This window comes from Pongo pygmaeus, chromosome 20, assembly GCF_028885625.2.
Source record: "Pongo pygmaeus isolate AG05252 chromosome 20, NHGRI_mPonPyg2-v2.0_pri, whole genome shotgun sequence".
NCBI lineage: Eukaryota > Metazoa > Chordata > Mammalia > Primates > Hominidae > Pongo > Pongo pygmaeus.
The window spans coordinates 50,750,006-50,775,488 of NC_072393.2; the positions used below are offsets into that span (position 1 = coordinate 50,750,006).

Here is a 25,483-nt window from a genome sequence, read left to right on the forward strand (position 1 = left end):
GGAGGATCACTTGAGCCTGGGAGACAGAGGTTGCAGTGAGCTAAGATCTCACCACTGCACTCCAGCCTGGGTGACAAAGCAAGACCCTGTCTCAAAAAAAAAAGTCCCAGGCCTCCCCTAGCCCCTTGCCCCCCCCGAAGGGACCCAGATATCCTACCTGCACTTCCTACCCACACACTGAGAAGCCCCCTCCTACCGCTACCCACCAAAGCCACCCCACCCTGCTCCTTTTTGAGAATCAAACTCAAACCGCACCGGCCAATTTTTTTTTCTTTTTTGTATTTTTAGTAGAGACACGGTTTCACCATGTTGGCCAGGCTAGTCTCGAACTCCTGACCTCAGATGATCCGCCTGCCTCTGCCTCCCAAAGTGCTGGGATTACAGTTGTGAGTCATCGCGCCCAGCCACATTTTATTTTATTTTAAAAAATTTTTTAGAGATAGGGCCTCACTATGTTGCCCAGGCTGGTTTTGAACTCCTGGGCTCACGTGATCCTTCCACCTCGGCCACCCAAAGTGCTGAGATTACAAGCATGAGCCACCGCTCCTGGCCTCCAAATCCCACCTCTTGAAGACCCACGTGCCAGGTCCTCCAGCCCCCGCCCCCTTTGGAGACACTGGTACCTGCAGGCCCCTCCCCGGTTCTCTAGGACCCGCCCTCTCCTTTCACTCTGGGCGAGGCCGCGCCTATCCCAGCCGCACCGGTCCTTCCTGGCACACGCGAGGCTCTCATGGCTCTGGCGGTGGCCCCGTGGGGGCGACAGTGGGAAGAGGCCCGCGCCCTGGGCCGGGCAGTCAGGATGCTGCAGCGCCTAGAAGAGCAATGCGGCGACCCCCGGCTGTCCATAAGTCCCCCTTCGCTGCGGGACCTGCTGCCCCGCACAGCGCAGCTGCTTCGAGAGGTGGCCCATTCTCGGCGGGCGGCCGGCGGAGGCGGCCCCGGGGGTCCCGGCGGCTGCGGGGACTTTCTACTCATCTACCTGGCCAATCTGGAGGCCAAGGGCAGGCAGGTGGCCGCGCTGCTGCCCCCCCGGGGCCGAAGGAGTGCCAACGACGAGCTCTTCCGGGCGGGCTCCAGACTCAGGTGAGCCTTCGCCCCAGATCAAAGTCCTCGGGGGTGAGGCCCAGGTCTTGCTCCCAGCCCCTCCTCCCTCAGACCCAGGAACTCAGGCCCCCACCCGCTCCTCCCTCAGACCCGGGAACTCAGGCCCCCATCCCCTCCTCCCTCAGACTCAGGGGGTCCAGGCCCCCAGCCCCTCCTCCCTCAGACCCAGGGGTCCAGCCCCCAGCCCCTCCTCTCTCAGACCCAGGAGTCCAGGCCCCAGCCCCTCCTCCCTCACACCCAGGGGTCCAGGCCCCAGCCCCTCCTCCCTCAGACCCAGGGGTCCAGGCCCCAGCCCCTCCTCCCTCACACCCAGGGGTCCAGGCCCCAGCCCCTCCTTCCTAAGGGAACCTGGAAAATGGGCCACCCAGTTTTCTCCTTCCTTGAGCGCCCATGCCCTCAGCCCCATTGTGCCATTTCCTTGGTCACCCAGCAGCCCAATTCTGGTTCCCACTATCCCACTATCTCAGAATTCAGGGACCCCATGGGGCTTCCTACGTTGAGGATAAAATAAAAGTTAGCTATTACTTTATTCTCTGATTCAAAGTTCTCTAGATGTGTGCACATTTGTGGTCAGAACTTGGCCTGGTCTGGCTGGGCACGGTGGCTCACACCTGTAATCCCAGCTCTTTGGGAGGCCCAGCTGGGAGGATCAGGCCTCAGAATGTGGAGACCCCGTGGGCTCCTAGGTGGAGGAGAGGTAGATGGACACACCCAAAGAAACTGATCATTAGGCCCCTGTCTCGGTTTCTGCCTGGACTACCCACTTGGTCTTTAGTTCCTGAGGAACAGCTGGCTCCAGACCCAGGACCTGCCTGGAGGCCACCCCTCTGCTGTTCTGCACTGAGGAAGGAATCTCAGAGTGACAGGGCAGATGAGGTTTGGGGCCCAGAGCCCAGAACAAGGTCTAGTTCAGTGACCCATGCCACTTCTTTATATTAAATATTTTGTAGTGTCTCTTTTTTTTTTTTTTTTTTTGGACACAAGGTCTGGCCCTGTCGCCCAGGCTGGAGGGCAGTGGCACCAGCATGACTCACTGCAGCCTCCAACTCCTGGGCTCAAGTGATCCTCCCACCTCAGCCTCCCATGTAGCTGGGACCACAGGCGTGCACCACCATGCCAGGCTAATCTTTTTATTTTTTGGTAGAGAGGAGGTCTTGCTATGTTGGCTAGGCTGGTCTCAAACGCCTGGCCTCATGCGATCTTCCTACCTCAGCCTCCCAAAGTGCTGAGATTACAGGTAAGAGCCACCATGTCCAGCCAAGTGTTTCCTTAATTCATCCTGAAATGACATGCAGAGGTTTAACAACCTACCCACCTATAGTTTTTTAATCACTATAATGCCCAAATTATAAGAGAGTGATAAAAGGAATTTCTTTCATAAACATTATGTTTTAAATGAAAATGCCAAGGCACAATTATTCTTGGAAGGCAGAGCTGACTAGTCAGACACTCGTACCTGTAGGTAGAACCACCGTCATACAGAATCAAATAGTCTTCCCTTATTATATAGGAGAGCTGGATTTCTGCAAAATTCAGCAAAATTTTTTTTTTTTTTTTTTTAAAGACATGGTCTCACTCTGTTACCCAGGCTGGAGTGCAGTGGCGCAATTTTGACTCACTGCAGCCTCCGCCTCCCGCGTTCAAGCAATTCTCCTGCCTCAGCCTCCCAAGTAGCTGGGATTACAGGCACCCGCCACCACGCAGCGATAATTTTTATAGTTTTTATTAGAGACAGGGTTTCACCATGTTGGCTAGGCTGTTCTCAAACTCCTGACCTCAAGTGATCCACCCGCCTCAGCCTCCCAAAGTGCTGGGATTACAGGCATGAGCCATTGCTTCTGGCCAAAATCTAATAAAAGCCGTGTATATCGTTTTTAATCTTTTTTTTTTTTTTTTTTTTTTTTTTTTGAGATGGAGTCTCACTCTGTCACCCAGGCTGGAGTGCAGTGGCGTGATCTCGGCTCACTGCTACCTCCGCCTCCTGGGTTCCAGCGATTCTCCTGCCTCAGCCTCCTGAGTAGCTGGGATTATAGGCGGGCGCCACCACACCAGGCTAATTTTTGTATTTTCAGTAGAGACAGGGTTTCACCATGTTGGCCAGGCTGGTCCCAAACTCCTGACTTCAAGTGATCCACCCACCTCAGCCTCCCAAAGTGCTGGGATTACAGGCGTGAGCCACCACGCCCTAGCAGGAATGGACTCTTACCTTACACTGATGAGATAGAGTCCAGAGCCTTATCCCTGCAGGTTGTTCCCCATGAAGGGAGGAAGAGGGTGTCAGTGGGAGCCCCAAGGATAGCCGGAGTCCTTGCCCATCCCCACAGGCGACAGCTGGCCAAGCTGGCCATCATCTTCAGCCACATGCATGCAGAGCTGCACGCACTCTTCCCCGGGGGAAAGTACTGTGGACACATGTACCAGCTCACCAAGGCCCCAGCCCACATCTTCTGGAGGGAGCGTTGCGGAGCCCGGTGAGTAAGCCCTTGTCCTCAGGGACCCTCAACTCCCGGAGCCCCATCCTGCCCTGGCCCAGGGACCCAGGAGTCCAGGCCCACGGCTGCTTCTTTCCTGGAGACCCTCCCATCATAGGCTCCGGGAGGCCTCAGCGGTGTCTCCCCCACCCCTCTCCCACCCAGGTGTGTGCTGCCCTGGGCTGAGTTTGAGTCCCTCCTGGGCACCTGCCACCCTGTGGAACCAGGCTGCACAGCCCTGGCCTTGCGCACCACCATCGACCTCACCTGCAGCGGGCACGTGTCCATCTTCGAGTTCGACGTCTTCACCAGGCTCTTTCAGGTCAGGGAAGGCAAAGGCTGGGAGCTAGACCTGGGTCCAGGAGGAAGAAAAGGGCTGAATCCTGGATTCCTGGGTCTGAGGGAGGAGGGGCTGGGGCCTGGACTCCTGGGTCTGAGGGAGGAGGGCCTGGGGCCTGGACTTCTGGGTCTGAGGGAGTAGGGGGCTGGAGGCCTGGACTCCAGGGTCTGAAGGAGGAGGGGGCTGGAGACCTGGACTCCAGGGTCTGAGGGAGGAGGGGGTGAGGGCCTGGACTCCAGGGTTTGAGGGAGGAGAGGGCTGGGGGCCTGGACTCTTGGGTCTGAGGGAGGGGGAAGCTAGGGTCCCAAACTCCTAAGTTCTGGAGAAAGAAGAGCTTGGGGTCTTGTAAAAGGGATATGCCTGAGGCCCACCATGGGTGTGAAGGAGGTGGTTGGATCCTCGGGCCCTAGGGACTACTTAGGGATGTGAGCTGCTTCCCCGGTCTCTCCCTGACGCAAGCCCTGCCCCACCCCAGCCATGGCCAACACTCCTCAAGAACTGGCAGCTCCTGGCAGTCAACCACCCAGGCTACATGGCCTTCCTCACCTATGATGAGGTCCAAGAGCGTCTGCAGGCCTGCAGGGACAAGCCAGGCAGGTAAAGGGTGCAGGGCTCAGCAGAACAAGGCTGCAGGGCTCAGGGATCTGGGCTCTGGGCTGGTGCGTGGTGGAGCCCAGATGTCCTTCTAAGAGTGGGAATAGAGATACCCAGGACCCCAGAGAGTTGATAACTCAGAGGCAGGACACTGAGTGCCCCTCCCAGCCCGCCTCTTCTCTCGAGGCCTCCTGTACTGTCCCATAATCCTGCAGCTAAGGGACAGTGCCCGCTCTAGCAAGGAGCCCAAAGACCCGCTTGAGGGTAAGGTCCGTTTCTGGTAGGTCAGAGCCATGTTGCACCATCTGTTCAGTATTTTGAGTATGAATTTTCCACCTATTGGCATAGGAGACTGAAAAACAAGACATGTGAGTCCTTAAATTATTTCAACCAGGAGTTTTGAGCTGTTGGGTCCCCCTAGAGGGCTGAGAATTGAGCTGTCTAGATACGAAGAGAATAGAAGGTCAGGTTTGTGAGTCTCTGCGGGGCTGAGGTGCAGGGGTAGGACGGTGAGTGCATTAGCATTCTTCCAGTTACACTTCAAACTGATTCAAGGGAAAAGAAAAATGAAAGAATAAATTCCTATAATTGAAAAGGCCAGGCCCCGCACAGTGGCTCACACCTGTAATCCCAGTACTTTGAGAAGCCAAGGTGGGCAAATCACTTGAAGTCAGGAGTTCGAGACCAGCCTGGCCAACATGGTGAAACTTCATCTCTACTAAAAATACAAAAATTAGGCCTGGCGCGGTGGCTCACACCTGTAATCCCAGCATTTTGGGAGGCCGAGGTGGGTGGATCACCTAAGATCAGGAGTTCAAGACCAGCCTGGCCAACATGGTGAAACCCCATCTCTACTAAAAATACAAAAAATTTAGCCAAGTGTGGTGGCATGCGCCTGTAATCCCAGCTACTTCGGAGACTGAGGCAGGAGAATCACTTGAACCCAGGAGGTGGAGGTTGCAGTGAGCCAAGATCACGCCATTGCACTCCAGCCTGGGCAACAAGAGTGAAACTCCATCTCAAAAAAAAGAAAAAAATAGAAAAATTAGCCTGGCATGGTGATGCGTGCCTGTAGTCCCAGCTACTTGGGAGGTTGAGGCACAGGAATCACTTGAACTCGAAAGGTGGAGGTTGCAGTGAGCCAGGATCCCGCCACTGCACTCCAGCCTGGGCAACAGAGCAAGACTCTGTCTCAAAAACAAAAAGGAAGAAAAGAAAAGAAAGAAAAGAAGGCTAGGCTGTGGGTTTCAGGCACAGCTAGATCCAGGTGCTCAATGGCTACTGTCAGGAATCAGTTCCTGTTCATCCCCTTTCTCTGCTTTCCTCTGTTTGCTTCATTCTCAAACATGGTTTCTCCTCATGGTGGCAAATGACTTCTAGAAGTGCCAGCTGCGTACCCTACCTTCTTAGCAACCTCTGTAAGAAAGGGGGCACCTTGCTCTGACACTTCCAGCAAAAGTCCCAGAATGGACTCCCATCACTCTGGTCAGGGGTCCTGAAATGCACTGATTGGCCACCCCAGCCTTGTTTAAACTCCAGTGAAGCGGGGAGAGATCTCCAAATGGAAACAGGGCTGTTTTTATCATAAAACAGCCAAGCAGGCAAAAACAGCATATATCCTCTAGAGAGGCAGGCAGGGGCCTAGCACATGCCATTGCCTAAAGGATGGGAAGCTGGGGGTGAGGACCTAGACACCTGGATTCCCAACAGGGCAGGGGACTGGGAGTTCGCAAAAGTGATGTCGGTGACCACTCCCTCACCCCATCCTACCTACCTCTCCCTCCAGCTACATCTTCCGGCCCAGCTGTACTCGCCTGGGGCAGTGGGCCATCGGCTATGTGAGCTCAGATGGCAGCATCCTGCAGACCATCCCTGCCAACAAACCCCTGTCCCAGGTGCTCCTGGAGGGACAGAAGGACGGCTTGTGAGTCTCCATTCTGGTAGGAGGAGGGTGTCAGCAAAATCTGGTTGGAAAGATCTTGCATGTTGAGCACTGCCTGCGGCCACCACGTTTGAGGGTGCAACCAACCATTCACATAGGGGACATCTCAAATCTGCAGTACTACAAGATTCCAGCAGGTGGCAGTCAAAGGTCTTGAGGAAGGGGCCCCCCTGAGGTTCGCACGAAGTGGCCATAGATCCGGCCCAGCCACAGCTCCGAGGAGAAGTGTATGAGGCATTGGGGCACAACCGCAAGGGCTCCATTCCTTGGAGCTGAGCTCAAGAGCGTTTGCTTCTATTTTCTTTCTCTTTTATTTTAGTTAATTTTTAAAAAATGAGATGGGGTTTCGCCATGCTGCCCAGGCTGGTCTGGAACTCCTGGGCTCAAGCGATCTGCCCGCCTCAGCCTCCCAAATTGTTGAAATGACAGGCGTGAGCCACCGTGCCCGGCCAGCTTTTGTTTCTAGATATCAGATCCTGCTCTAGAATCTAGATTCATGGGGCAGAAACAGAACTGGAGAACTTGCTAGACAGGTGTTTTTTTTGTTTTGTTTTGTTTTTTTTGAGACGGAGTCTCTCTCTGTCGCCCTGGCTGGAGTGCAATGGCATGATCTCGGCTCACTGCAACCTCTGCCTCCCAGATTCAAGCGATTCTCCTGCCTCAGCCTCCTGAGTAGCTGGGATTACAGGCTCCCACCACTACGCCCGGCTAATTTTTTTGTGTGTTTTTAGTAGAGACAGGGTTTCACCATGTTGGTCAGGCTGGTCTCGAACTCCTGACCTCGTGATCCACCCACCTTGGCCTCCCAAAGTGCTGATTACAGGCATGAGCCACCACGCTCGGTCCTAAGTTTTGGATTTTTAGTAGAGATGGGGTTTTGCCATGCCAGGCTGGTCTCAAACTCCTGACCTCCAGTGATCTTCCCTCCTCGGACTCCCAAAGTGCTGGGATTACAGGTGTGAGCCACCATGCCCGGCCAAGAAGGCAAGTTTCTTTTCAGAGTTTCACCTTTAGCCAGAACTTTCTTATCAGTCATATCTATATGACTACTGACATACAAGAGATGAGATAGGAAGGTAGGTAGCTAGCTAGCTAGCTAGCTAGATAGCCAGATAGATAGATAGATAGACAGATAGATAGACATGCTGTTGATTATTTGCAATAATTATTATTAATTTTTTAATATATAATTTTTTTAACATTTTTGGTGGGGCACAGTGGTTCACGCCTGTAATCCCAGCACTTTGGGAGGCCAAGGCAGGCAGATCACCTGAGATCAGGAGTTCAAGACCAGCCTGGTCAACATGGTGAAACCCCGTCTCTACTAAAAATTAAAAAAAATTAGCTGGGCGCAGTGGCGCTCACCTGTAATCCCAACTACTCCAGAGGCTGAGGCAGAATTGCTTGAACCTGGCAGGTGGAGGTTTCGGTGAGCTGAGATCACACCACTGCACTCCAGTCTGGGTGACAGAGCGAGACTCCATCTGAAAAAAACAAAACAAAAACATTTTATTGTATATTTGGTAGAGATGGGGGCGGGGTGTGTCTCACCATGTTGCCTAGGCTGGTCTCGAACTCCTGAACTCAAGCAATCTGCCCGCCTTAGCCTCCCACAGTGCTCAGATTACAGGTGTGAGCCACATGCCTGGCCAATTTGCAGTAATTATCTTCTATAAAATCACCATACACCCTGAATTATTGAATACCAAGCCGTTGCTCCCAGGGGAAATACATTCTTGGGTCCTGAGTAGCTAGGACTACAGGTGCACACCACCGTGCCCGGCTGGGTCACCACATTTTTGTCAACCAATCACAACATAGTAACCTTTATGTATGTTTTCGTTTAAAGACTCTTTATTCAAGGCCAGGCCTGGTGGCTCACGCCTGTAATCCCAGCACTTTGGAACGCCAAGGCAAGCGGAACATGAGGTTAGGAGATCGAGACCATCCTGCCTAACACGGTGAAACCCTGTCTCTACTAAAAACACACAAAAAAAATTAGCCGGGCGTGGTGGCAGGCACCTGTAGTTCCAGCTACTTGGGAGGCTGAGGCAGGAGAATAGCATGAACCCGGGAGGCGGAGGTTGCAGTGAGCCGAGATCGTGCCACTGCACTCCATCCTGGGCAACAGAGCGAGACTCCATCTCAGAAAAAAAAAAAAAGAAAGAAAGAAAAAAAGAAAAAGAAAATTGACACTTTATTCAGTACCTATTGTTGGTTCATTAACATTGAACTCACAACCAACAGCAGTATAACTTGTGTCTCAGCAAAGCTTATACAACACACACGTTTTCTCCATAAGACACATTACAGCCTTCTTTCACTTAGGAACAGGAGACAACACTTCAGCTACTCTTGGGGACCATTTAAAACAGAAAAATCAGAGGCCAGGCCTGGTGGCTCATGCCTATAATCCCAGCACTTTGGGAGACTGAGGCAGGCAGATCACTTGAGGTCAGGAGTTCGAGACCAGCCTGGCCAACGTGGTGAAACCCGGTCTCTAGCCAGGCGTCGTGGTATGTGCCTATAATCCCAGCTACTCAGGAGGCTGACACAGGAGAATCGCTTGAGCCCGGGAGGTTGAGGCTGCAGTGAGCCAAGATCACGCCTCTGCATTCCAGCTTGGGTGACAGAGTGAGATTGATTCCATCTCAAAAACATAAAAATAAAGTCAATCATAAGCCAGGCGCAGTGGCTCACGCCTGTAATCCCAGCACTTTGGGAGGCTGAGGTGGGTGGATCACGAGGCCAGGAGATCGAGACCATCTTGGCTAACACGGTGAAATCCCGTCTCTACTAAAAATACAAAAAATTAGCCGGGCGCAGTGGCGGGCGTCTGTAGTCCCAGCTACTCGGGAGGCTGAGGAAGGAGAATGGCGTGAACTCGGGAAGTGGAGCTTGCAGTGAGCCGAGATCGTGCTACTGCACTCCAGCCTGGGTGACAGAGCCAGACTCTGTCTCAAAAAATAAAAATAAAAATAAAATAAAGTCAATCATAGAAGTCCCTTCTTATTGGGTGTTTATGCACAGAGAAGGATGCTGCATTTAAAAATTTTTTTTTAATTTAAAAAATTTATTTGCACCGGGCACGGTGGCTCACGCCTGTAATCCCAGCACTTTGGGAGGCCGAGGCGGGCAGATCACCTGAGGTCAGGAGTTGAAGACCAGCCTGGCCGACATGGTGAAACCCCGTCTCTACTAAAAATACAAAAATTAACCAGGCTTGGTGGCAGGCGCCTGTAATTCCAGCTACTTGGAAGGCTGAGGCAAGAGAATCGCTTGAACCCAAGAGGCAGAGGTTGCAGTGAGCCGAGATCACGCCATTGCACTCCAGCCTAGGGCACAAGAGTGAGACTTCATCTCAAAAAAAAAAAAAAAAAAATTTATTCGCCAGGCATGGTGTGGCTCATGCCTGAAATCCTAGAACTTTGTGGGAGGATGACTTGAGCCCAAGAGTTTGAGACCAACCTGGACAACATAGTGAGCCCCCATCTCAATAAAAAAAAAAAAAGAAAAAAATATTAGTTAGAGACAAGATATCACTATGTTGTGCAGGCTGGTCTCAAACTGCTGGGCTCAAGCGACCCTCCCTCTTCGGCCTCCCAAAGTGCTGGGGTTACAGGTGTAAACCACTGCACCTGGCCAGTGCTGCATTTTTTTTTTTTTTTGGTGTTTTTTTTTGTGTGTGTGTGACAGGGTCTCATTGTCACCCAGGCTGGAGTGCAGTGACATGACCACAGCTCACTGCTGCAGCCTCAACCTCCCAGGCTCAGGTGATTCTCCCACTTCAGCCTCTCCTGGGTAGCTGAGACCACAGGCACATGCCACCATGCCCAGCTAATTTTTTTAATTTTTTTTTTTTTTTTTTAGACATAGTGTCTTTCTGTGTTGCCCAGGCTGGTCTCGAACCCCTGGGCTCAAGCAATCCTCCCGCCTCAGCCTCTCAGAGTGCTGGGATTCAGGCATGAGCCACTGCTCCCAGCCATGGCCGCATGTTTTATAAGCACTGTCTTTCTTATTTATTTATTTTAAAAAAAATTTTTTTTTTTTGAGACAGAGTCTTGCTGTGTTGCCCAGGCTGGAGTGCGGTGGTGTGATATCCATTCACTACAATCTCTGCCTTCTGGGTTCATGAAATTCTCCTGCCTCAGCCCCCCGAGTAGCTGTGATTACAGACACGCACCTCCATGCCTGGCTAATTATTATTTTATTTGTTTATTTATTTTGCTATTTTTAGTAGAAACGGGGTTTCACCACGTTGGCCAGGCTGGTCTCAAACTCCTGGCCTCAAATGATCTGCCTGCCTTGGCCTCCCAAAGTTCTGGGATTATAGGTGTGAGCCACCATGCCCGGCCAGCACTGTCTTATTTAATCCTCATCACAAATCTTTGCCTCAGGCATGATCATGTCCATGTTACAGAAGGGAAACTGAGGCCAGAAAGGTAGAGTGGCCCCAGCCAGGTCACACAGTGTGTTAGTGGGAGGGCCACTGTGGGGCCCAGGTCAGGGATCCTGCACTGCTCCACATGACAGGCCAGGCAGGGCCACTAGCCTCAGGGACTCATGACCCCCTGTGGGTCTGAGGGTCCAATATTTCATGTGGTATACATGTCTGGATAATTGGAGTAGCATTGAGGCATGCCAGATAGGCCGAGGGGATGATCCAGGGGGAGACCCAGGGAGCCCAGAGCTTGCTTCTCCAGTGTCCTGGAGCCCAGTGCTGAGATCTGGCCTACGACCCTGGTTCTGAGTCTCTCTGGTCCTTGCTGTGTGACCTTGGGCAGGCGCCTTTCCCACCCTGAGCCTTGGGTCACTGTCTGTGAGGGAAGAAGTGGTACAGGTGTTCTCAGAGGATCTTTCCATCCTGATACTATCAGATTCTAGGATTTGATCACTTTCATGATCTGTGACGCTAAAATCTGTTATGCTTGGGCTTGGAGAAGGGTGAGGTTCTAGAAGAGCTAAGCCAGAGATTTTCCTTTTTTTTTTTTTTTTTTTTGAGACAGAGTCTCACTCTGTTGCCCAGGCTGCAGTGCAATGGCATGATCTCGGCTCACTGCAACCTCTGCCTCCTGGATTCAAGCAATTCTCCTGACTCAGCCTCCTGAGTAGCTAGGATTACAGGCATGCACCACCATGCCCAGCTAATTTTTATATTTTCAGTAGAGACGGGGTTCCACCATGTTAGCCAAGCTGGTCTTGAACTCCTGACCTCAGATGATCCACCCACCTCGGCCTCCCAAAGTGCTGGGATTACAGGCGTGAGCCACCACACCTGCCCTAAGCCAGAAATTTTCATATTGTTTTCTAGTTCTTATTCTATCTCATCCTTGTTTCTGGAGCTTGAGTCACTGAGGTTTTGTATGCCCTACCTTGGGAGTCTGAGGGGACATAGCCCTGCCCTGGGGTATCTGAGAAGACACAGTCCCAATTAGAGGCAGGCAGAGGGAAAATAACCCCAGGCCAGCAATGGATCTGGGGCAGATCTTCATCTCAGGGAAATATGGGGCCCTGTAGGGGGTAAAGGTCCTTGCTCATCTGGGGATGGCAGATACTGGATGGCCCCCAGTCCCCCTCTCTTCCCTTCCCCCAGCTACCTCTACCCAGATGGAAAGAACCACAACCCAGACCTGACTGAGCTCGGCCAGGCAGAACCCCAGCAGCGCATCCACGTGTCAGAGGTGAGACCCACGCCTGCACCCGCAGTCCCCATTCCCTGACCCTGCCACCCCCACATTGCCTTGGCTCAGAGGCCTGGGGTTGGAGTGTTGGCTTGGTGGCTATGTGACCTTGGTTAAACCACTTGACCTCTCTGAGGCTCAGTTATTCTTCCGGAAAATACGGCTCCTCCTGCCTCTTTCCCAGGGGTGATCACGGGGATTAAATAAGGAACTGATGCTGCTGAGATCATCAGGACAGCTAATGCATTTGAGCATTTGCCAGCGATAGCCCCGTGCCAGCTCCTAATCTTCACAGCCACCCCACGAGTGAGAGAAACACAACAATAATAAATAAATTATTTACTTTTTATTTATTTTTATTTTTAGAGACAGGATATCTTCTGTCACCCAGGCTGGAGTGCAGTGGTGCGATCATGGCTCACTGCAGCCTCGACCTCCGGGCTCCAGCAATCCTCCCACCTCAGCCTCCCGAGCAGCTGGGAGCCACTGCACCCAGCTAATTTTTGTATTTCTCTGTAGAGATGGGGTTTTGCCATGTTGCCCACGCTGGTTTTGAGCTCCTGGGCTCCAGCGATCCTCCCGCCTCCACCTCCCAAAGTGCTGGGATTATAGGCATGAGCCACGTATCTGGCCTTAAATTTTTTTTAGTATAAATATATCCCGTGCAATATTTGGGACATCCTTATACTTCAAATTGTATTCACTGTTTACATGAAATTCAAATTTGGAGGCCGGGTGCCACCGCACCCGTAATCCCAGCACTTTGGTAGGCCGAGGCGGGCAGATCACTTGAGGTCAGGAGTTCAAGACCAGCCTGGCCAACATAGTGAAACCCATCTCTACCAAAATACAAAAATTAGCTGGGTGTGGTGGCTCACACCTGTAGTCCCAGCTGAGGCACTTGAGTTGGGAGGCTGAGGCACGAGAATCACTTGAACCCAGGAGGCGGAGGTTGCAGTGAGCTGAGATCACACCACTGCACTCCAGCCTGGGCAACAGAGTAAGACTTGGTCTCAAGAAAAGAAAAGAAAGAAAGAAAGAAATTCAAATTTAGGTTAGGCACGGTGGTTCATGCCTGTAATCCTAGTACTTTGGGAGGCTGAGGCGGGTGGATCACTTGAGCTCAGGAGTTCAAGATGAACCTGGGCAACATGACGAAACCCCATCTCTACAAAAAATGCAAAAAATTAGCCCACCTACTTGGGAGGCTGAGGTGGGAGGATCACTTGAGCCTGGGAGTTGAAGGTTGCAATAGACCAAGATCGCGACCCTGCACTCCAACCTGGGTAACAGAGTGGGGCTCCGTCCCGCAAAAAAAAAAGAATGAAATTCGAATTTAGCAGCGTCCAGTACTTTTATTTGCTAAATCTGGCACCACTGGGTGTAGACAACTGGGGAGAAGTCTCATAACAAGGAGTGAAGACATGGCCAGGCGAGGTGGCTCACACCTGTAATTCCAGCACTTTGGGAGGCCAAGGCTGGCAGATCACTTGAGGTCAGGAGTTCGAGACTAGCCTGGCCAACATGGTGAAACCCCATCTCTACTAAAAATACAAAAATTAGCCAGGTGTGGTGGCTCATGCCTGTAGTCCCAGCTACTCAGGAGGCTGAGGCACGAGAATCGCTTGAACCTGGAGGCAAAGGTTGCAGTGGGCCAAGATCGCACCACTGCACTCCAGCCTGGGCAACAGAGCAAGACTGCGTCTCCAAAAAAAAAAAAATGAGCGTAGACATGTAGGAGGCCGTTGGACATGCCAACCTTGGACTTCGGAGAGGGTTCAGGCCTGGCACAGAGGTTTGGTTTATTATTATTTTTGTAAATAGAGACGGGGTCTTACTATGCTGCCGACGCTGGTCCAGAACTCCTGGGCTCAAGCATTCCACCTGCCTTGGCCGCCAGAAGTGCTGGGATTACAGGCATGAGCCACAGCGCCAAGACAGAGGTTTGGGATTTTGTTTCTTTCTTTTTTTTTTTTTTTTTTTTTTGAGACGGAGTTTTGCTCTTGTTACCCAGGCTGGAGTGCAATGGTGCAATCTCAGCTCACTGCAACCTACATCTCCCGGGTTCAAGCGATTCTCCTGCCTCAGCCTCCCGAGTAGCTGGGACTACAGGCATGCACCACCATGCCCAGCTAATTTTTGTATTTTTAGTAGAGACGGGGTTTCACCATGTTAACCAGGTTGGTCTCGAACTCCCAACCTCAGGTGATCCCCCTGCCTCGGCCTCCAAAGTGCTGGGATTACAGGCGTGAGCCACCACCACCAGCCGAGGTTTGGGATTTTCTTCCTGTGGCCCAAGCTGTGTCCCCGTGGCTGACGCATGCCCCTCGCTGTCTTCTCTATCCTCTCACCTGCCAGGAGCAGCTGCAGCTCTACTGGGCCATGGACTCCACATTTGAGCTCTGCAAGATCTGTGCTGAGAGCAACAAGGATGTGAAGATCGAGCCATGCGGGCACCTGCTCTGCAGCTGCTGCCTGGCTGCTTGGCAGGTGGGTCTGACCCCTGCGTGCCTTATCCTCTGGTCTCCCCCTCTCTACAGGGAAAGCCCCAAAAGGATCTCCTCCATGCCTCATTGATCATATGGGGAAACCGAAGTCCAGAGAGGGCAGAGAGCTGATGGCGACCACTCAGGAGCCCGGCTGTCTTTCCCTGGGCCTCTGGTTCCATCCCACTCTGCACACGCTGTCTCTGTTTCTTCCTCTCCGGCAATGTTATCAGTGGAAAGCTCTCCTTCCTTCTCTGCCTGGGTGATCCCCAGCCAGTGGCTTCACCTCTCTGAGCCTTAGCCTCGTTCCCTGGAGAACGGGGCTGAGAATAGTGACCTCCCAAAGGCCACAGTGAGGCTGGGCACAGTGGCTCACACCTGTAATCTCAGCACTTTGGGAGGCCGGGGTGGGTGGATCACTTGAGGTCAGGAGTTCGAGACCAGCCTGGCCAACATGGTGAAAACCCATGTCTACTAAAAAAAAAATACAAAAATTAGACGGGTGTGGTGGTAGGTGCCTGTAATCCCAGCTGCTCGGGAGGCTGAGGCATGAGAATCACTTGAACCTGGGAGGCAGAGGTTGCAGTGAGCAGAGATCGTGCCACTGCACTCCAGCCTGGGTGACAGAGCACGACTCCATTTTTTAAAACAACAACAACAAGGGCCACAGTGAGGGTCTGAGCCCGGAAGCTGTGGCCACGGCTCCATGGGGGGGGATCCCTGGCCTGTGTGCCCCCTCCTGACCTCGGCTCTGTTTCCATTCCTCTCTCACCTTCCCTCCCAGCATTTCCCTCCACATTCCCCTGCTCTCCGCGACTCCTCTTCTCTCCTTCCGTCTCCCTTCCTCTGTCTGTCTTCCCCACATCAATCTTTTGGGCAGGGAGCTCCTCGTTGGCCCAAGGGACAGGATGGAGAGCAGGGGGGCACTGACCCTTTCCCTCCCGACCTCCCCCAGCACTCGGACAGCCAGACCTGCCCCTTCTGCCGCTGTGAGATCAAGGGCTGGGAGGCCGTGAGTATCTACCAGTTCCATGGTCAGGCTACTGCTGAGGACTCGGGGGACAGCAGTGACCAGGAAGGCAGGGAGTTGGAGCTGGGGCAGGTGAGCAGGGCCAGCCAGAAGCTGGAATCCAAATTCCTGAGGCCTGAGGGAGGAAGGGCTGGGGTCTGGACTCCTGGGTCTGAGGGAGGAAGGGCTGGGGTCTGGACTCCTGGGTCTCAGGGAAGAAGGGCTGGGGTCTGGACTCCTGGGTCTCAGGGAAGAAGGGCTGGGGTCTGGACTCCTGGGCCTGAGGGAGGAGGGACTAGATCCTGGACTCCTGGGTCTGAGGGAGGAAGGGCTGGGGTCTGGACTCCTGGGTCTGAGGGAGGAGAGACTGGGGGCCTGGACTCCTGGGTCTGAGGGAGGAAGGGCTGGGGTCTGGACTCCTGGGTCTGAGGGAGGAGAGACTGGGGGCCTGGACTCCTGGGTCTGAGGGAAGAGGGGTTGGAGCCTATACTCCTGAGTCTAAGGGAGGAGGGCTGGGGGTCCTGGACTCCTGGATCTGAGGGAGGAGGGGCTAGGGGCCTGGACTCCTGGGTCTGATGGAGGTGGGTATGGGGATCTGGTCTCCTGGGTCTGAGGGAGGAGAGATGGGGGCCTGGACTCCTGGGTCTGAGGGAGGAGAATATGGGGGCCTGGACTCCTGGGTCTGAGGGAGGAATTGCTGAGGGCCTACACTCCTGGGTTCTAGGAGAGGAGGGGGCTGATAACAAGATTCTCAGGTCCTAGGGAACTGGTCTTTTGCTTCCCCAAGGGCTGGGGCTGTGGCTTTTCCTGGCTGTAACCCTCCTAAGTGTTCGTACGTTGTCTTGGTCTCCGTTATATTCTGAGTCTAGAACAGTGCCTGAATGCTGAGTCCCAGGCAGGAGAACATGGAGACGAGAAGAAAATGGCAGCTCACAAGCCCCTTCTCCTTCCTCTGTCCCCTCCAGGTGCCCCTTTCGGCTCCTCCATTGCCCCCACGGCCAGATCTGCCCCCCAGGAAGCCTAGAAATGCCCAGCCGAAGGTGGTGAGTCAGGTGCTAGTCTGAGATTGGGGGCTGGGGTCTCACTCACCTCCAGGGTCCCTGGTTCACCTGTGCACTCAGGGGTGCCAGGGCAGGGACTCATCCTTGGCACCCATTTCCAAGGCACCCATCCCCTTTGTGACCTCTTCCCTTGTTTTCTTCCTGGTTCATTCCCCCTCAAGGACTTTCTTTTTTCTTTTTTTTTTGAGACGGAATCTCACTCTGTCGCCCAGGCTGGAGTGCAGTGGCACAATCTCGGCTCACTGCAACCTCCACCTTCTGAGTTCAAGCAATTCTCCTGCCTCAGCCTCCTGAGTAGCTGGGATTACAGGCATCCACCACCACGCCCCGCTAATTTTTGTATTTTTAGTAGAGACAGAATTTCACCATGTTGGTCAGGCTGGTCTCGAAATCCTGACTTCATGATCTGCCCCCCACCACCACCACCCCCCCACCGGCCTCCCAAAGTGCTGGGATTACAGGAGTGAGCCACCGCGCCTGGCCTCAAGGACTTTCTAGCTCTCCTTCCAGTATCCCAGATGTGTCCTACCTCAGGGCCTTTGCACAAGCTGTTCCCTTGGCCTGCACAGCCTTTCCTGAGGCTCGCTTTCCCATCCCTTTTCAGGGAGGCCTTCCCTGACCACTCTGTTCAAGATAGCACCCCCAGCTAGGGTGGTGGCTCACGGCTGCAATCCCAATACTTTTTTTTTTTTTTTTTTTTTTTTTTGAAAGGAGTCTCACTCTGTAGCCCAGGCTGCAGTGCAGTGACATAATCTCGGCTCACAGCAACCTCTGCCTCCCAGATTCAAGCAATGCTCCTGCCTTAGCCTCCTAAGTAGCTGGGACTACAGGCATCTGCCACCATGCCCAACTAATTTTTGGATTTTTAGTAGAGATGAGGTTTTGCCACGTTGGCCAGGCTGGTCTCGAACCCCTGCCCTCAGTTGATCCACCCGCCTTGGCTTCCCAAAGTGCTAGGATTACAGGCATGAGCCACCATGCCCGGCCTGCAATCCCAACACTTTGAGAGGCCAAGGCAGGAGGACGGCTTGAGCCCAGGCATTTGAGACCAGCCTGGGCAACATCACAAGACCCCAACACTACAAAAAAAATTAAAAATTAGCCCAAAGTGGTGGCGCACACCCGTAGTCCCAGCTGCTCAGGAGGCTGAGGTGGGAGGGTCCCTTGATCCCAGGAGTTGGTAGCTCCAGTGAGGCGTGATCACACCACTGCACTCCAGCTTGGGCAACAGAATGAGACCCTGTCTCTAAACCAATAAAGAAAAAAAAAGAGTCTGTAATCCCAGCTGTTAGGGAGGCAGAGGCAGGAGGAAAGCTTGAGCCCAGGATTTCGAGACCTTTCTGGGCAATATAGCGGGACCCCGTTCTCTAAAAAAAAAAGAAAAGATGAAAATAGCACCGCTGTCCCTCAGGCCCTGCTCTGCTGTATGTTCAAAGATCTTTCGCCACCTGGCAGAGCTTAGGGTTGGTTTTGTCGACTTTTATCACTGTCAGGTTGTAACCTTCCTGCAGGTCAGGCCTTTGTTGTCTTCTCCATCATATCTCCAGAATGCAGAACAGTGCCTAGCACACACACACATCATAGGTGCTCAATAAATAGATGCCAAATGAATACACTGAAGTGAGTCTTCCCAACAGCCCTATGAAGTCAAAAATGTTCCCCTCCTGGCTGGGTGCGGTGGCTTATGCCTGTAATCCCAACATTTTGGGAAGCTGAGGCAGGTGGATCACTGAGTTCAGGAGTTCGAGACCAGCCTAACCAACATGGTGAAACCCTGTCTCTACTAAAAATACAAAAATTAGCTGGGCATGGTGGCGCATGCCTGTAATCCCAGCTACTTGGAAGACTGTGGCAGGAGAATCGCTTGAATCCGGGAGGTGGAGGTTGCAGTGAGCCAAGATTGCGCCACTGCACTCCAGCCTGGATGACAGAGTGTGAGACCCTGTCTCAAAAAACAAACAAACAAACGAATGTTCCTCTCCCCATTTTCCAGAGGAAAAAAGTTCAGAGAGGTGACAGTACCTTCCCAAAACCACACAGCCTGAAAGAGGAGAAGCCAGTGTTGGAGTCTTTAAGGCCCCCAAACCATCTACTTATTTTTTTTTGTTTCTTTGTTTGTTTGTTTTTCTTTTGAGATGGAGTTTCACTCTTGTTGCCCAGGCTGGAGTGAAATATTATGATCTCGGCTCACTGCAACCTCCGCCTCTGGGGTTCAAACGAATTCTCCTGCCTCGGCCTCCTGAGTAGCTGGGATTACAGACATGTGCCACCACGCCTTGCAAATTTCGTATTTTTTAGTAGAGATGGGGTTTCTCCATGTTGGTCAGGCTGGTCTCGAACTCCCAACCTCAGGTGATCCGCCTGCCTCGGCCTCCCAAAGTGCTGGGATTACAGTTGTGAGCCACCGCGCCCAGCCTACTTATTTTTTAATGACCCCTGTCCTGGCTTTCTTTTCTCCCCACGCTGCCACCCCAGGATTTTTGGGACCCTGGATTGCTGGGGAGAAGCAGATCTCTTAGTATCTCCGGCTGAGTACACACAGGCTTCGATCAATACTGAGCTGTCTTCAAACAAACAGCTCAGGAAGTCTGGGAACATTATTCGACCACAGCAAACAAGAGAGCCAGCAGGAAGCTGGTGGGGGGGGTGGCGGTGAAACCAGCCAGGGAAGCTAAAAACAGATCCAATCTGCGGCCAAAAGCAAATGGAAACATTAGGAGGCACTCAGCCGGCTCCCAGAGGACAGTGATGGGGGACACAGCCAGGACAGCAGGCTGACAGGGACCTCGGGCCTGATGGTGACACCTTTGCCTAGGCCGTACCTTCCGCCTCCCCCGCCCTTTCCTCCTCTCCCCAAACCCTGCCTGATTAAAATTCCAGTCCACTCCCACCTACTCTTTCATTCTTCAAAACATACCACAGAAGAGACAGCCTTGGGTTTGCTACTTCTCAGCAAGGCACTGTCATAACTTTTGTTGGTGGTGGTGGTGGTGGTTTTTTTTTTTTTTTTTTTTTGAGACAGAGTCTTGCTTTGTCACCCAGGCTGGAGTGCAGTGGCACGATCTCAGCTGATTGCAACCTCCGCCTCCCAGGTTCAAGCGATTCTCCTGCCTCAGCCTCCCGAGTAGATGGGGTCACAGGTGCTCACCACCATGCCCGGCTAATTTTTGTATTCTTAGTAGAGACGGGGTTTCATCATGTTGGCCAGGCTGGTCTTGAACTCCTTACCTCCGGTCATCTGCCTGCCTCGGCCTTCTAAAGTGCTGGGACTACAGGTGTGGGCCCCGCCTGTCATAACTTTTGCTATGTGCCTGGCATTGCTTTTTTTTTTTTTTTTTTTTTTAAGATGGGGTCTCTGTCTAGCGGAGTGTGGTGGTGGGCACCTGTAATCCCAGCTACTCAGGAGGCTGAGGCAGGAGAATCACTTGAACCCGGGAGGCAGAGGTTGCAGTGAGCCGAGATAGCGCCATTGCACTCCAGCCTGGGCGACAGAGCGAGACTCTGTCTCAAAAAAAAAAAAACAGGGTCTCTGTCAGCCAGGCTGGAGTGCAGTGGTGTAATCACAGCTCAATATAGCCTCAATCTCCTGGGCTCAAGTGATCCTCCCTCCTTAGCTCCACACCCAGCTCATTTTAAAATTTTTTTGCAGCAGTGAGGCTGGGGCTGCTGTGGACACTGGATGTGATGGGACTGTGTCAGTGGTCAGTGTCACTGTGGTTGTGATCTGTGTATTGTGCTGTGGCCCCTGGGGTTGCTGTCTGCACACTGCTGTTCTCCATCTGAGAAACCTCCCTTTAGGGGATGACACTGCCATTGAGCTGGATCTCATCACCCCACTGACCACTGGGGATCTCTCTGACTCTCGGTGTTTTCATGGGGAAAATGGGGACCAGCCTGACACAAGCTCCACAGGCTGGGTTTTTGTTTTTGTTTTTGTTTTTGTTTTTTAATGTTTTAATTTAATTAGAGACAGAGTCTCACCGTGTTGCCGAAGTTGGTCTCTAACTCCTGGACTCAAGTGATCCTCCTGTCTCGGCCTCCCAAATTGCTGGGATTACTGGCATTAGCCACTTTGTCTAGCCTCCCCATGAGTTCTGATGAAGCCAGCACGCTCAGTCATCTCTACCCTGAGTCATATCCCCTCCCTCACCTCTCAGAAATCTCCACTGGCAGCCAAGCGCGGTGGCTCACACCTGTAATCTCAGCACTTTGGGAGGCCGAGGTGGGCAAATCATTTGCTTGAGGTCAGGAGTTCGAGACCAGCCTGGCCAACATGGTGAAACCCCGTCTCTACTAAAAAATACAAAAATTAGCCAAGCATGGTGACGGGCACCCGTAATCCCAGCTACTCGGGAGGCTGAAGTAGGAGAATTGCTTGATTCTCCCTTGATTATCGCTTCCACCAGGAGGCGGAAGTTGCAGTGAGCCGAGATTGTGCCACTGCACTCCAGCCTGGGCGACAGTGCAAAAACTCCGTCTCAAAAAAGAAAGAAAGAAAGAAATCCCCACTGGCTCCCCAGGGCTCTAAGAACTCAAGCCAAAGTCCTCTCCACTGCCCAAAGACCTGGGGCTGGGGATCTGACCCTTCCCCACCTCTCTGATCTTCCCCACTCCACCTCCTTTCCAGCAACATTGGACCCTTGCTGCTCTTCTAACTTGCCAGCAAGCCCCCACTCACTTGGAGCCTCTGTCTGGATCCTTCTTGCACTCAGGCATCGGCTGGGTCATTCCCATCTCCAAGAGGCCTCCCCGGCATCTTCCCTCTCCCAGGCCCTTTGAAGGACATGGAACATGCTCTGGGACATTTCCTTGTTCAGGAGCTGATCAGTCACTGCAAGCCTCAGGTTCAGTGGAGCATCAGCTCCACCAGGACAAAGATAGTTTTCTGTCTTGTTCACAGCTATCTTCTCAGAGCGAAAAACGGGGCCTTGGCCTGGCGCGGTGGCTCATGCCTGTAATCCCAGCACTTTGAGAGGCTGAGGCAGGAGGTTGGTTTGAGCCCAGGAGGTCAAGACTGCTGTGAGCTATGGTCACATCACTGCACTCCAGACTAGGCAACAGAGTGAGACCCTGTTTTGCTTTGTTTTGTTTTGAGACAGTTTCGCTCTTGTGGCCCAGGCTGGAGTGCAGTGGTGCAATCTTGGCTTATGGCAATCCCCACTTCCTGGGTTCAAACAATTCTCCTGCCTCAGCCTCCCAAGTAGCTGGAATTACAGGAGTGTGCCACCACCCCTGGCTAATTTTGTATTTTTCATAGAGACAGGGTTTCACCATATTGGCCAGGCTGGTCTCAAACTCCTGACCTCAGGTGATCCACCCACCTTGGCCTCCCAAAGTGCTGGGATTACAGGCGTGAGCCACCACGCATGGCCCCTGTTTTTTCGGGTTGTTGTTGTTGTTGTTGTTTCTAAAAAAAAAAAAAAGGAAAGAAAGAGAGAAAGAAAGGGAGAGAGAGAAAGAAGGAGGGAGAGAGAGAGAAAGGAAAGAGCGAAATAGAAAAAGAAAGACAGGGAGGGAGGGAAAGAGAAAAAGAAAAGGAAGGAAGGAGAGAGCGAGAGAGAAAGAAAAAAGAAAGAAAGAAGAAAGAAAGAAAAGAAAAAAAGAAAAGAAAGAAAAAGAAGAAAAGAGAAAGAGAAAAGGAAAAGAAAATAAAAGAAAGAAAGGGCCTGACCCACTGGAGAGGCTTGGGAACTGTCTGTGGGGCACACGAGTGAGCAAAAGGGTGGACACGTGGATGGACAGGCGGACAAAATGAGACTTCATCCTACACGAGTTAGAGGTGAGAGAGAAAAGGCAGCATGGACTAGGGACAAGGCCAAAGGTCCTGTCAGACGGTGGCCGCCACCACTGTGTCACCCCTGTCCAGGGCCTGTGAAAGGACGTCCACCCAGGCTTCAGCCTAGCAGAGACATTTCTTAATCTCCTCCCCCTCAAGGCACTTCTGGCCCTCCCCAGACTTCAGGCCCCTCTTCTCTTGCCAAGAATTAAGGCTGTGGCCTCAGCCGCGCAGGAAGCCACCTCCAGCCCCCAGGTGGTCTGGGACTCCCAGGTCTAAGACAAAGGGGACAGGGAAGAGGGGCAGAGGGAAAGTTGGATGCCGGGAATCAACCACCCTCTCAAAATATCTCCACTGCAGAGACTCCTAAAGGGGAACTCCCCTCCAGCTGCCCTGGGACCCCAGGACCCTGCCCCGGCCTGAAGGCCAGGTGAGTCCACTCCCTAACCCTCCCTGGCCCACTCCACCCCACTCCACCTGGAGGTGACCTCATCTAACCCACCCCTCTCTCCGCCTACAGGGCACCGAGATGTGCTGCTAAAGGGAGCCCCAAGGGCTGGAAGGGGGTTGTGAAACTGAAATAAACTGCCAAGCCTGGTCTGTCCTCCAGGGTGCGAAGGAAGAGTGCAGTGGCCAGCAGGGGGCAGCAGAGGGCAGCGGGCGCTGGGAAAGGGCCGTCCCCAGGCCTGGTCCGTACCTGAACAACAGGAGTCCAGGCCCCAGCCCCTCCTCCCTCAGACCCAGGAGTCCATACTCCAGCCCCTCCTCCCTCAGACCCAGGAGTCCATACTCCAGCCCCTCCTCCCTCAGACCCAGGAGTTCATACTCCAGCCCCTCCTCCCTCAGACCCAGGAATTCAGACCCCCAACCCCTCCTCCCTCAGACCCAGGAATCCAGGCCCCAGACCCTCCTCCCTCAGACCCAGGAGTACAGACCCCCAGTCCCTCCTCCCTCAGACCCAGGAGTACAGACCCCCAGTCCCTCCTCCCTCAGACCCAGGAGTCCAGACCCTAGTCCCTCCTCCCTCAGACCCAGGAGTTCAGACCCCCAGTCCCTCCTTCCTTGGACTCAGGAATCCAGACCCTAGACCCTCCTCCCTCAGACCCAAGAGTTCAGACTGCCCAGCCCCTTCTCCCTCAGACCCAGGAGCCCAGACCCCAGCCCCTCCTCCCTCAGACACAGGAGTCCAGGCCCCCAGCCCCGTCCATCCTCAGATCTTCAAATGGAATCTGGGGCCAGGCACGGTGGTGCACGCTTGTAATTCCAAGGCTTTGGGAGGCCAAGTGGGAAAGATTGAGCCTAGGAAGCTGAGGTTGCAGGGAGCTGTGATTGTGCCACAGCAATCCAGCCTGGGTGACAGACCAAGATCCTGTCTTAAAAAAAAAAAAAAAAGAAAAAGAAAGAAACTGGGCCCCCAGCCTTCTCTGTGATACCCGGGAGTCCTGCTCTCAGGATTTAGAAGTCCAGAATCCCAAGTTCTCTGAGAATCAGGCATCCAACCCTCCTCCTTCATCATGGCAAAAAAAATCCCTGGACCCAGACCCAGATATCCAGGTTAAGTCCCTGGTCAAAAGGACCACACATTTCCCTGATGGTTATCCACCTTGCCTTGCCACGGTCTGTGCTCATCCCTCTCTCTGTCCTTCATTCCTCTCTGACATCTTTCTCCCAGAGTAACTGCTAACTTCCAGTCTAAATCTCGCTGAGGAAGAAGAGATACCACCTCATGATTCATCTTGGAGTGGCCCAAGCTTCCCTCCACCTTGTTTAAAATGCCCCATTCCTGGAGACTTGCCCTGTGCCCAGCCCTGGGCTGAGCAATGCTGACCAGGAAGCAGTGATCACTGCCCCACTAGGGCTCACCTTCCACTAGAGGAAAGAGACCTGTCCCTAGATAGTGATGACCCAGAGAGGGCATGGCTGGGGTAGGGAATCCCAGGGGACTACAGGAACCCAGAGTGGGCACCTGACAGCCTGGGAGGTCAGGGAGTGCTTCCAGGAGGAGGCGATGTCTGAGCTGAGACTTAAAAGATGATGAGGCCAGACGTGGTGGCTCATGCCTGTAATCCCAGCACTTTGGGAGGCTGAGGCAGGCGGGATGCTTGAGCTTAGAAGTTTGAGACCAGCCTAAGCAACATGATGAAACTCCATCTCCACAAAAAATTTTGGAAAAATTAGCCGGGCATGGTGGCACATGCCTGTAAGTCCTAGCTACTCAGGAGGCTGAGGTGGGAGGATGGTTTGAGCCTGGGAGGTCAAGGCTTCAGTGAGCCAAGACTGCATCACTGCACTCCAGCCTGGGCAACAGGGCAAGACCCTGTCTCAAAAAAGAAAAGACAGATTTTTAAATGATGAAAAAGTATTCCAATGGACAGGAGGCTTGAAAGAATGTATCAGGACCGGGCGCAGTGGCTCACACCTGTAATCCCAGCACTTTGGGAGGCCGAGGCAGGCGGATCATCTGAGGTCAGGAGTTCGAGACCAGCCTGGCCAACATGGTGAAACCCTGTCTGTACTAAAAATACAAAAATTAGCCAAGCATGGTGGCGGGCACCTGTAATCCCAGCTAGTCAGGAGACTGAGGCAAGAGAATCACTTAAACCCAGGAGATGGAGGTTGCAGTGAGCTGAGATTACATCATTGCACTCCAGCCTGGGCAACAAGAGCGAAACTCTGAAAAAAAAAAAAAAGGAAGGAAGGGAAGGAAGGGAAGGAAAGGAAGGGAGGGAGGGAGGGAGAGAGAGGGAAAGGAAGGAAGGAAAGAAAAAAGAAAGAAAGAAAGAAAGAATTATCACAGATTTAGTTCCAAGCAACAGACGCTACCTCAGGGGCAGAAAGGGAATTTATTGAGAGGATTTGGGGTCACTCACAGAATCCCAGGAGTGAACTGGGGAATCAGGATTGGAAAGTGAGCAGGAAGAATCCTGGCAACTGGCCAGCAATGGTAACCCAGCCACAGTGACACCACAGAACCGGTCTGATGAGGCCATGCTGGCGATGGCCACTGGACACTGTAGTT

General features: G+C 53.0%; 1 protein-coding gene across 1 annotated transcript; it reads left to right on the forward strand.

The window, feature by feature from the left end:
- The first annotated feature begins 687 nt into the window (after nucleotides 1–687).
- On the forward strand, nucleotides 688–25,166 carry CBLC (Cbl proto-oncogene C). Its single transcript, XM_054463624.2, has 11 exons — nucleotides 688–1,083; nucleotides 3,429–3,575; nucleotides 3,741–3,897; nucleotides 4,391–4,512; nucleotides 6,296–6,433; nucleotides 12,045–12,132; nucleotides 14,491–14,622; nucleotides 15,574–15,720; nucleotides 16,593–16,670; nucleotides 22,825–22,894; nucleotides 22,985–25,166. The coding sequence occupies exons 1-10, from the start codon at nucleotides 731–733 to the stop codon at nucleotides 22,885–22,887; spliced, it is 1,425 nt and encodes a 474-aa protein (XP_054319599.1). The 5' UTR covers nucleotides 688–730; the 3' UTR covers nucleotides 22,888–22,894; nucleotides 22,985–25,166.
- The last annotated feature ends 317 nt before the right edge of the window (nucleotides 25,167–25,483 follow it).